A 13,678-nucleotide genomic window follows, 5' to 3' on the forward strand; every position below is an offset into this window, starting at 1 on the left:
ATACTCATTAACAAAAAAATCTTACAGTCAAAACAAGACTTTAGCTATTTAAGTAAAATATCATTTTAAATATACATATTAAAATTTAAATAAATTTTTTTTTCAAATTTTATTTTTTCCAAATTTAAGCAAATTTTTTTTTAATTTATTAGTGAAATAAAAATTGTATGACAAAAAATTCATTTGATGAAAAGTTCGGGTTGAAAAATATTTTTCCCGATTTTGACCCATTGTAGGACAACTTACTATAGCCTTATATACATCGTTGCAATGGACTTTGAAATATCTATAATTAGATATCCATATAGTAATCCAGATATAGATAAAAAATAAGCCAAAAATCGAGGTTGTCCTGGTTTCTTCCTTATACCTCGGCCATTTGTGGGCCGATTTTCTCTATTTTAAATAGCACAGTGCCGGCAGAATTCCCGATACATTGATGTATCAATCATGTTTGTAAGTTATTTGGAGGTTACGGAAAGTTTATTTCAACATACAGATGGACTGATGGGCATGGCTATATAGACTCCGCTATCTATAACGATCCAGAACATATATACTTTGTGGGTTCGCAAACGAAAAATGTAGAAATTACATTTCTGCAAATTGTTAAGTTTTCCCTAATTAATTTCCTACGTAGAAAACATAAGGTTGACATGTTATATATCAATGGATAGAGGATTTTGTCAAATTTTCAGTAGTGTATATATCTTTTGACAATTAAAAAATTCATGGAATACTTTTTTGAAAAATATGACAAAAAATCAGAGACCAAAAATAACTGTTATTAAATTTTTTGAGACTGAAAAAGTTAGGCATAAATCAATGAATAATTTTTACGTTTTCAAATAAGAGTTAATCATAATAAATATTTTTTTTCGTTGCTCATAACTTTTATTTTCGATTTATATTTTTTTACGTTGATCATAACTTTTTTTTTCAATTTGTATGTTTTTAAGTTGCCTAATAAGAGTTATTCTAAAGAATATATTTTTTTCGTTGCTCATAACTCAAAAGAAGTTTCTTTCGCCACCTTGTTTGCATTTTATTAGTACATACATTGAATTTAACCTTTAAAGTCGCAAAAAATAAGCTTGGTAAGAGATTCATGTTTTTTATTGTGTGTTTTTTAATTATGAAGAATTTTGTTTCACAATCAATGTTTTAGCAAACGCATTGTCCGCCAAGTTGCACCTTTTCTCAGTCAACAAAATACGCAAAGCAGAAAATGCTCTTTCAACAGTAAGTCGTTTAGCCGGCAGTGCATAGACAATATGAACCAATTTATTTAAAAATTGCAAAAGTATCCTTTTTCTCTTCCTAATATAGGTTTAAAGCCCTCTATTTCAGCTATAGCTGCTAATAACTCTAGCGATGTATTGCCTTTGTCATCTTCTGAAGATAAATCCACGAAAATCGGATATTGGTTGAAGTGGAGATACTTCAGGTGAAGTTAAATCGAAAATAAAAGTTATGAGTAACGAAAAAAAAATATTTATTATAAATAACTCTTATAAGGCAACGTAAAAACATAAAAATCAAAAATAAAAGTTATAAGCAACTTATTTTCATTGAGATATTATTTAAAGAAACAAAAAATTATTTCTACAATATAACAGTTATGGCTAAATTTTTTTAGATATTTCTTACAACTGTTATGTGTCTGCAAAAAATGCTTTTTATTGTGTTTTTGCATAGATACAAATTTTTCAAATTGAAATAAAATTTTTATTTATGAATATTTTTTAATGGAATTTTGCAATTATATAGGCTTTTTTATTTAAAATGGAAATATAAAAACAAATTTTTAAATTTGTGATCAGGAATCCCGCAATTCCCAAAAAAGTATTGAAAAATTCTACAAATGGGATATTTTCGTTATTTTGGCCACAATATCCATACCAGGGGCGGGGTTATCGGAATCCTTACAAAATAATTAAGAACATATTGGGCCATCGAAAATGTTTTACTATATTTTGATATCGACTATGCTATTAGAGAATTTTTTCCCTGAAGTTGAATTTTACATAACAAATAGGCGTTTTTTGAATGGACCTGGTCCCCTCGTTATCAAAAATCATAATTTTTTTTTCATTTATAATATTTGGTGTAAAGTTAGCTTTTAAAAAAGTACAAATTCATTATACATCCTCTTAGAAATTTTTTAGATAACGTAAAAAGAATAAAAGTACTTTTTCCCAAAAAAAAATAGCGAAAAATCGTCTTTTTTAATTCTTTTAACCCTTAAATGCATATTGTTGCCAATTGTCTACATTCCAGGTCCACTTAATTTTACACGAATATAAGCTAAATACTAGTACAGATTCTCCTTCAACAAAATCAAATGTAGTACGATATGTTTTAGCTAAAGAAATTCTAAATCTAACTAAAGCTATAGGAAATATAATAAATAAAAATCAAATAAATATTTGATACTTTATAGGAAAACAAGAGTAAAACTCATGCATTTAAGGGTTAAATTCAAATGCATGTAACTTTGGACTCAGTCATGATTTTTAAAAAAAAAAATTCTCTATTTGATATATATATCTATTGTTAATCCTATAAAATGTTGAAAATTTAATTTTCAAATGCGAATCTCTCCTAAGCTTTAAGAGATAATTGATATCTACAACGAGGTTTTATGTAGTGCTTGACGTAAAATTGACCATACCCGAGGTGTCCTACTTTGGGGACCCCTGGTCCCGCTCCTGGTGGGCCAATGAGGTCCGAAATCAAAACTTAAACTCGACTACACTTCCTCCTTACGCATGTGAAATTTCATTCAATTCGGACTAAGGATTTATAAGTTACAGATTTATTTCCCTCTTTTTTTTCTCATACCATTGTGGGGCGTAGGGGCGACATAATCGAAAAATAGGCCATATGTTTATACAAACAGGTAACACATCAAGGTTTCTAAGGCTGCTTTCCGTTTTTTTTATCCCTGGTCAAATTTCGAAGGGCGTAGGGGCGACATATTCGAAAAATAGGACATGTTTTCTATACCAAAATATTCTGCGTAAATATACCTTAGAGATAAACATAAAACTGTTATATGTTCTTAAAGAAAGTTTTTTTTAATAAAAAAAATAGTTAAGTTACCTTTTCGCCCCAAAAACATCAAAAATCTACAATTTTTTAATTTTTATATTTAAAATCATTTATTTTTGGATCCATTGCTCTGAAATATTTGTATATTTTTTTAATTGAAGTGTTAACGACTCCTTCACTTTTTTCTCAATATGCCTTAAGTGACTTGATAGGACAACTTGTCCTTTCGTATAAGAGATCTGAGCTGCTAGCATCTAGACTCAAAGAAAGAAATCTTTTAACTCAACTTACGAAAGCCTCATTTTATCGTGGTCACGAAAAAGAACTTCTTCCATTTTTAACTCAGAAAATGCTTTAGTCTTTTGTAGTGAATCTCTCAAGCTAAAAAGCTGATGAATGGAGATTATTTGTGGACAGCTCACAGCGAAGTTTAAAATGTGTTTTACTAGATATTGGTAATAAGCATGCAGTTGTGCCTATTGCTTACTCTATGAAATTAAATGAGGAGTATCAAAAGGTAGTTCTGTGAATAAAATTTGCAGGTTTATGAACAGAAAAACTAATAGCTATTATTTGTGAAAGACAACGATTTCACGAATTCAATGATTGATTTATAAACAGCGGCTTGGAAAACTTTTGTTGCCATTGCGAACAATTTTTTAGGAACTTAGAAAGCCGAAAATGACTAGGAATTATGCCCGTAATTTCAACAAATATATATCTATCAGGGCTTAGTTACTTATGGAGTAAAAATATTTGGTAATTTTTACCAGTAGATATTGATTTGAAATTAATGTCAAGCTACCTTTTAGGTAAATTTATCTGCTGAGTATTTTACATCGTAAATATCTATTTGTTGAAGTTACGGGCATTAGTTATAAAAATCTAGGATGTAATATGATAATAAAATACACAATTTGCACAGTCATTTAGAGAAGTTTCATGAAAATCTTGGATCGTATAGCGAAGAATAAGGAGAATGTAGATATCAAGGTCACTGGGATGAATTACTGTTTAAAAAAGCTTCTAACATAATCAGTTTCAGTTATGGCGGCACCGAAACCATTTTAGACCTCTGTTATTTATTCCAGAACACAACTTCTAAGATAACCCGTGTTAAAATTAAAATTGGTAATGACTAACGAATCCAAATTATTTTTACCTTTATCATCTAGACCAGAATATTGTAGAGTTGGGCATAATCGTTCTGTTCACTGATTGTTAATTTTTGTTCAGAACAAATAAATGAACATCTTTTGTTCAGTTGTTCATTTTTATTCTGCGGTGTTTGACTGAACTAAGTGATCGAACGATTTCTTTGTGCATGTATTTGCAGTTAGCGTTCAAAACGAACAGATGACAGCTGCTTTTGGAAACAAATTTAGCTGGATTTTCAATAATGGAGTAAACCAAAAGGTAATTTAATCAAATTCAAAAAACTTAAATGCAATTAAAATACGTTTTTCAATATATAAATTTCAAACATCTACAGAAATTTCAAACGAACGAAAAACGAACTTCACATTGTTCACTTAACTGAATTGTTCAATTTAACTTATTCATTCATGAACAACCCAACTCTAGAATATTGTATCTCCAAAATGTCTAAAACAAAAAAAAAATCACAACTATTTGGAACAGTTATGAAGTTTTTTCTAGGTTATGAAGTAAATTGATGATGTCGGTCACATGGTCACATCTAACACGTCGGCAGACGTTCGCTGTTTTCACAAAATTTTAACCAAATTATGCAAAAACGCTTCGCCGATTTCATATTTCAGAGCATCAGTTTGGTTTTAAACTTTGCCAAAATTGTATTAAATAAATATAAAAGGATGACAGCTGAATTCTTTAAATTTCATCGACAATTTGCCCACCCTGTATTCCAATAATGATGATGAGCATTTGCTCGGTAAAAGTTTTAAATATAGATCAATCCATTTTACACACTGGTATTAGAATAGAAGCTACATTTCAGCATTAAAATTATTTGCTCCATTGCATCATAACAATAACTTGAAATAAAACAAAAATTTCCTATGAACAAATTTATTCAAATGTCAAAAGTGCAACATTTTTAAATGCTATATAAAGTATCACAAATTTGTATTCGCACAGAATAGCTGTCACCTTAATACAGCTAGTAATACACATGTCTATAAAATTTAAGATAATGTTTTCATTATTATACATTTTTCTCTGCAACCATTCGTTGCGGTTGTATGTCTTTGATATTTAACATGCTTTAGATCTAGTTTGTATTAAATTTAGTAAATTGAGGTTTTTAAACTCACTAAAAAAGTTTTAGATTTTAATTAATTTTTCATTGTAAATTTTGTAACAGACAGTTTAAATGGCTAGTTTTCCATTTATTGAACATTGAGCAATTCGTAAATTCAAATTAAATTTATGATTACATGGAAAAATCATGTTTGCAACAAGTACTGCTATATATAGATATCACATGTCTTGAAACAAATAATTCCCAGAAATTTTGTTCTGTATATAAGTGGTTCCCACCGTTTTTGGATTCACAGAACCTTTGAGAAATTTCTATATTACCATAGATCTCTATACATATTTTAATTTTCAAAAATAGTAAAATACAAACAAAAACAAGTAAGGAAGTATGGTCGGTCAAGCCCGAACATATAATACCCTACACTAAGTAAAAGAGCAAAAACATTTTTCTTTTAAAATTTCAATAATTTATATTTTTGAGTGGTTTTCGAAAGTGGGCCTTTTATGGGGGCTATGACCAATTATGGGCCGATCACCATGAAATTAGTTGGTGATTGGTGTGATTTATGTCTATATGAAAGTTAACTGTGTTGAATTTTGTTTGTATACCAACATTTTTAAGCGATTTATGCACGTTAAAGTGATTTTCGGAAGCGGGTCTATATGGGAGCTATGACTGATTCATAACAAAATTTGGTGACATGAATTTTGTGTATATAAAACTTACTTGGAGCGGAATTTGTGGAGATATATATATAAATTAAACAATTATGACCGATAAAGTCCAATTTCGGGAGGACATTTGTATGGGGGCTAGGTGAAATAGTAATGATCTGACCAACGACAAGCAATTTACATAAAATGAGTTTTATTTTCTGGCGGAAAAAATAAAAGTCCTCAAATGACTTTTATTTTATGACCAAAAAAATAAAAGTCCTCAAATGAGTTTTTTTTCTGACGGAAAAAATAAAAGTCCTCAAAAGACTTTTATTTATGACGTATATTTAAAACTCTTTTTTTAACAGTTTCATCGGAACTTTTATTTTTACGTTGAAAAATAACAGTCTTAGATGGATTTTTATTTTTAAAGTCTCAAAATAACGGTTATATAATAAAACTTTTTTGATATCCCTTATAACCGTTACGGTCCCTGATATCAAAGAGTTCTCGACAGTTGAAAAATTGTGTCTGAATTACTATCCAATAGGGAAGATCCATGTGAAAGCGGACAGCAGTCGGATTTACCATTTTCAATATTAATGAAATTTACCACATACATAATTGGGGTATTCACACGGTCTACTATTTGGTCATATTGTCATAATGTCCAATGACAATATGACTAATAGCAGACCATGTGAATACCCCAAATATCTATATCTAATATGTTTCTCATATCAGTGACTTTTTCAATGGAAACTCATTCCGATGTAAAAGTATCGCGATTTGAAAATTGAAAAATTTGTTAAAATTGTCTAAAATTAAATACACATAATTGCCTATAACTTTGAAACTACTCAAAGATCAGCAAATTCATATAAAAATTTAAACAAATAAAAAACAGATGGGAGGAATCCTTTGGAACCGTAATATGTGTGGTAAATTTCATTAAAATCGAGAATGTCAAATCCGAAAATAACAGTTTTCTGTCCGTTTTGATATGGATTCTCCCAATAGGCCTAACCTTGGTGCAAATTTCATTCTGATCGCAAGACATGGTTCACTTGACATGAAATCCCCCATATATATAACTTATTTGTATTAAATTTTATTTGAATACCAAAATTTGTAAGAGATTTATGCTAGTTAAATTGATTTTCGGAAGGGGTCTTATATGAGAGCTATGACTAATTATAAACCGATCGTCACAAAATTTGGTAATGCGAGTTCAGCTTATATAAAACTTATTTGCGCAGAATTTGGTTTGGATATCTATATAAATAAGGTATTTATGAGAGCTTAACTATTTTCAGATAAGCCAATCTTATAATAATGAACCGATTCTAACTAAATTCAATAGGCACATACAATTTTGTGAAAAGGAGTGAATTCACTACGTTCGATCGATTTTTATGATCGATATCTCAATTTCTGCCGTTTTCGATTTTTCAGGATTTTTTTTAAAACAAAAAATTGTTATTTTTACGTAACAAATATATTTCTTGCTTCAATTTGTTACTATAACTCCGAAACTTCTGAGCCGATTGAAATGCAATATATATATGTATATAAAATTTATACATAGTATGGGGAAAACGTTTTAAAATTCAATCAATCGAAAGAAGATTATTAAATACTCAATTTTATGTACATATGTATGTATATCAAACAAAAACCTAAAATTTTTTGAAAATGAGCGAATTCACTTAATACTGAATAAATTCAAACAGAATTCATCGATTTTTATAATCGATATATCATTTTACATATGGCTTTGCGATAAGGCAAGAATTCTAAACAATTTCTGCCGTTTTCGATTTTTCGTGATTTTTTTAAAACAAAAATATTTGCTATTTTTACCTAAAAAAAATATTTTTTTCTTCAATTTGTTATTATAACTCCAAAACTACTGAGTCGAAAGGTTATGTAAATCTCATGTTTTCAAAGTTTAATTTAATAACATCGGACTAACCCTTTTTGAGTTATCATTAATTATGTGGAGAAACGTCTACAAAAATGTATAATTTTACTTAAAATTTAAAAAAAAAAAACTATAGAAATTTGTACTAAATTTGTACTACTGGAACCAAAATACATCAAAATTGTGTAGAGTTTAAAAATTTAATTACACCCGAAGTATTTTAATGGAAAATGTTATTGTCATCCCCCAAGCCTGTAAGAGATGACTTAGTACAAAGAATATAAGAGATGACTTAGTAAAATAAATTTCTTTGCATTCCCACTTGCTTTATTACAAAATTTTATTCATTGAAATCTGTCCATATAAGTTAGCTGATAACTTATTTTTAAATAATGATAAATTTACAACAAACCATGTTGTAAATTTTAATAAAAAACCTGTCTTTTTTTCGCATGCCTTATGAAATTTTTTTACAAAAACCGGTTTTGGAAATTGTGGTCTATATCAAATACTGTTATAAGATGTAAATCACTCAATTAATAGTTTTGTAAAAACAGCCATATTTTATCAATTTAAATTGCACAAGAATCACATAAAAAAATCCTGATTTAACCCATTCGGTACGGCTTTCGAATTACAATGCTGTATTGTAATTTTTATTGTATTTAATATGTTTGCGTACCTTACAAAATTTGCGAAATACTGCGAATTTATAATTGGGGGGGGGGGGTGTTATAACTCAGGAGGACAATTATACTATACGTGTTTTTTATTCATAACTTTAGCTTGGCCGAAAAAAAAGTAAAATATTCTTACCAGCTCTAAAACTAAAGTAAACCGACAGTTTTTATTCGAAACTAGCTATTTACTAGGGTATTCATTCGAGTAATGATCGTTCGATTAATCGAATAATTACCATTTTCGAATAACGATTTTATGTAGAATAATCGAATAAAACGAATAAATGTACATATGTACAGTGCCGGACTTAAATATTCACACAGCATACAGATTTATCTTTAATCTTCCATATTTTTTAAACGAAGGCCACAACTTTCGTACGGGTTTCAAAAAAATATTTATTTACGTATAACTTATAACTTATTGAAATATATGGAAAAACTAAACATAAGTTGGCACATTTCAGAAAAAAAAAATTAACTAATGTTTCGAAGTTCGATTTTAAGGGGACAAAAATATTCACACAGTTCCTAATTTTTAATAGGGAAATAGTTTTTTTTAATAGTTTAATATTTTGTGGAGTAGCCTATCTTTATAATGACTTATTTTAATCGTCTTGGCATTGAATCGACCAATTTTTGGTGACGTCAGCTCCAATATTTTGCCATTCTTGTAACAGGACTTCTTTAAGTTGAGTCTTACTAATAATATGGTGCTTTCCTACAAGTTCGGCCAATTTATCCCACAAATGTTCTATTGAATTCATGTCAGGTGATTGCGGAGCAGTAGGGAGAATGTGGGGAACATAATGCACTATTTATATTCCCAAGCTTTAACTTTAGAGCACATTGTAGTAGGGTTTCTTTTAAAATATTAAGGTACACTGTTTTGTCCATTGAACCGTCGATGAAAACTAAGTTTGCTACACCAGATGCAGCCATACAACCCCACAACATGGCTCCTCCTCCACCATGTTTGACAGTGTTTACTACATTGTTATTTTCCAATTCAGTGTTTGGCCTTCTCCAAACTGTTACCCTGCTGTCCGATTAAAAAATATTATTGAAAAATATTATCTAAGAATAGTAATCCATTATCTAAGAATAGTTCCAGAAATCTTCAGATTTATTTTCGTAAGATTGTTTGTATATGGGGGATTTCACATCAAGTGACCCAACTTTTAAAATCGATGTCTTCCGATCGGGATGAAATTTACACCAAGGTTAGACCTATTGGATAGTAATTCAGACACTATTTTTCAACAAGATCGGTCCAGAACTCTCTGAGTTAGAGGGGGTCAAAATTTGACATTTTGGCCAAACATGTGATTTTTCTCATCCATGTAACTTATTACCTATTGTTCTTAGCAAAATGTGTTCCAAATAGTTTAGATAGCTATTTCTTCAATCTTTCGAATAAAATATTAAAAAATTTTTAATATTTTTTTTTCCGAAATCAAAAACTTTTTTAACTTTGTTGACTTTTTTTCAAAATGGACCTTTTTTTAATTTTTTTTTGCTCAAAAGAAAGCTTGGATATTTTCATTTCAGACCTATTCGGCGGCTTAGTGGGATGCGAGTGGGATATCTATCAAAATAAAAATGTTGTAACTCAAGACATAAAATTATTGACTTTTTTGCAAATTCGATTTTTTTTTCAAAATTTTGTAAAAAAAAATTTAAGTCAAAAGAAAGCTTAGATCCATTCCTTTAAGATATTTTAGGTCGCTTAGGGGGATACGAGTGGGATATCTATCCATTAATTAGACTACGGAAAAAGAAAAGAAATACATATTATATATCAGCGTGTAGGAAATTATGTCCTCTTTTCAAAAATGTACAAAATTTTTAAGAATTAAAAAAATTATAGCAGACCTTTATCAAAAATATGGGAATAAAATATTATAGCTGATTTTTTTGGAAAATTTTAATTTTAATTTTTAAAATGCAATAAAAGTTTATGAATCGTTTTTAATGAAATTTTATACTTATATAGAAACTTTCGATCCAAATCCAAAAGTGAAAAAGATATTTGTGAATTGTTAATGACAATCCCACAATTCCCAAAAAACTTTTCAAAAATCCCAAAATTGGGATTTTTTAGATTTTTTGATTTATGAAGGCACCAAGCTCGGGGCTATGAAATCCCTTTGCACAATATTAAAGAACATATTGGGACATACAAAACAGGTCTTAATTTTTTAAAATCAGCTATGCGATTTGAGAAAATGTTGTCTAAAGTTGAAATTTATATAAAAAATAGGTCTACTTCGGAAGGCTTGGACCACGTAATAATACGAATTTTGATATTATTTTGTTTTTATAATATTTCCCGAAATGTTGTCTTTCAGAAAAATATAAATACACTATTTATTTTTTTCTAATTTTCTGTATAATTTAAAATTAATGTAAGTAATTTTTTCGAAAAAAAAAATGGCGAAAAAACGAAAAACTTTTTTTATTTTTTTTAAGTTTGAATGCACATAACTTTTGACTCAGTAGATGTTTTTAAACAATTATTTCATACTATTATTAACACATGTCTTGTTAATTCAAAAAATTATACTTCAAGAAAATGGGGAGAGAATTGGATCCGTTATTAGCAAAAACCAGACCAAGGTAGGTAAATGAAATAAAATTTTACTTTTCAAATGCGAATAACTCGTAAGCTATAAGAGATAATTGATAGGTTTTATGTAGTGCTCGACGAGGAGATTCTATATGTGTAATTTGTTTTAAATCGGAACACAAACGAAGAAATAGGATCATTTTAAAAATTGAACATACCCGAGGTGTCCTACTTTGGGAACCCCTGGTCCCGCTCTTGGTGGGCTCATGAGGTCCAAATTCAAAACTTAAACTCGACTACACTTCCTCTTTGCACATGTGAAATTTTATTCAAATCGGCGTAAGGGTTTAGAAGTTACAGATTTGTTTCCATCTTTTTTTATTCTCATACCACTGTGCGCTGTTTTTAAAAAGTCTTCTACTTCAGTCTTAAAAGTTTTTTGTTCATTAATCGAAATTTTTTTAAAATGCTGTTAAATGCTAGATTGCATACATGGACCATTTAATTTTTATATATATAAGAAGATTTTTTATTGAAATTTGTTATAAAATTCCAAATATTGAGAAATTAAAAAACAGCAAACATTATCATTGAACTGATGAAATAGTAATAGAATTTTAAAACTCAACAAAGTACAATAGAAATGTTAACTTTTGGGAGCGTTAAAAACTTGGTGGTACACATGTGTACCAGCCGTTCCGAAAGGGTTAAACAAATTTTTTTTTTTATATTTATGTATTTGCATTCACATGTAGCACCACTTTACTGGACTGGAAAATCCACTTTATATTAATGATTTTAACCAAATTGGGTGAATATTTAACTGTAACAACACCTTAAGACAGTCAGTCCAATAGCAGACAATAGAAGTGATACGATACGATATGAGTAGCATGGTAACCAAAAGCACTTAAATCATTTGGACAACTGTTGAATAAAGTGAGCGAGCGAATTGTAGTCAGTGTTTTAATACTCAGTATAGTAAGTAGTAAGTAAGTAAGTACGTTCGTTAATGTATGCAAATTCACTTTTCGACCAAAAACAAAAAGACAGCAGCAGCAACTTGTTGACTTCCAGTGAGTGAACAAACATTTCCAGCTAGTATTTTTAGTAGCAGTTGAAATAATCAGCACACATTAATGCATATTTATTACATAGTACATGCATATTTATATATACATGTACTTGCAGATACATTCATATTTGAATTACACACTCCTAGATACAAAGATACAGACTCACACTGCAATAGTCGTCTATGCGAGTACACAATGCTGTAAATTCATTTATTTAGTTGTTTTTTATTTTAATTTTTCTCAAGGAATTTATTTAATTTAATGATAATATTTTTATTTTATAAGACAAAAAAAAACACATATAAATAAAATCCATTGCATTGTTCAAGCTTTTTCTTTAAAAATGTAAGTAACTTTGACCTTTTTCGTTGATCTTTTGAAAATGATTGATTGTAATGTTGCTGATAGATTTTTTTTTGTTGTTAAAATGAAAATCTTGTTTTTTTTTTTAAAAAAAAAATCCAACCTACCACTAGCATTATTTAGCTTTGCTGTTTTTGTTTGTGTAATAAACTAGCTTATTTAGATGTTTTATCTCTTCTCGTTAATTATTCATTGAATTCTTAAAGATTTATTTATCTTTTCAACTTTCAAATTCACCACTTTTTAAAGTTAATTACTTATTTTATTTAATTTTATTAATTTAAATTTTTTGCTTTTATTTGCACCCCGTTTCGTTCTCAATGACTTTGTAAAACTTCGCGTTTGGACTGAACCGCCAGAAAACTATCATGGCCTTTTTATAGCTTGTACTTGATTTGTACAGTGGAAAATTATATGAAAAAAGTACTCGTACTCATATAATAAAGAAACTTTTAATGGTGTTGGTGGTAGAGGTTGTAGAGCTGTCTGTCTGTCTGGCTACAATGTGTTTTGTTGGTGGCTTGAGCCAGAGTCAGAGCTAGAGTAGTCACAACCAAGAAACCTTTTTAATTTTTTAGCTTTTTTTTGTTTGTTCAGTTTATTGTCTAATGTTGGAGTACTCTTTGCTTTAATGTTTAAATTATTTACCTCAACACCCCATAACTTTAACAACAATTATACTTGTAATTGTTGTTTTTTGTGGTTTTAAACTCAATTAATTGATTTATTAATGCAACAATTTATCTTTTTGGCTTAAATTTTCTTTCTTTATTTAGGTATAAAAATAAATAAATAAATTTATATTTAATCTTTTAATTTTTAATAAAAGTTAAAAAATTTTTATATTCACCACTTTTTTATTGAATGAAATTAATCAATAATATTTTCATTTGCTTTTGCAAAAGCTTTGCTATGTTTGAAAAACAACAAAAAAACTCTTATTTTAAAGCTTTTAGCCATTTGTATGTATGTGAGTGTGCATTTGAAATGCATGGTCATGTACATATGTGAATTTCTCTATTTTTTAGTTTCTAATGCATGTCTTTTATACTCTATTGCATTTGAATAGGGAGTGACAGTAATTAATTAATATCTACCACAATATTAAAAGACA

The 13,678-nt window shown here is 28.8% G+C and overlaps 1 protein-coding gene across 1 annotated transcript in view; it reads right to left on the reverse strand.

Annotated features, from left to right (window-relative positions):
- Cpr97Ea (cuticular protein 97Ea) overlaps positions 1-12,893 on the reverse strand; it is a 31,621-nt gene extending 18,728 nt beyond the window's left edge. Inside the window, exon 1 of the mRNA XM_065508510.1 lies at positions 12,672-12,893. Coding sequence (XP_065364582.1) covers positions 12,672-12,680 — 9 coding nt within the window. The 5' untranslated portion in view covers positions 12,681-12,893. The remainder of the gene's footprint in view (positions 1-12,671) is intronic.
- Between the last annotated feature and the right edge of the window lie 785 nt (positions 12,894-13,678).

The sequence above is a fragment of the Calliphora vicina genome, chromosome 1, assembly GCF_958450345.1.
Source record: "Calliphora vicina chromosome 1, idCalVici1.1, whole genome shotgun sequence".
Classification (NCBI taxonomy): domain Eukaryota; kingdom Metazoa; phylum Arthropoda; class Insecta; order Diptera; family Calliphoridae; genus Calliphora; species Calliphora vicina.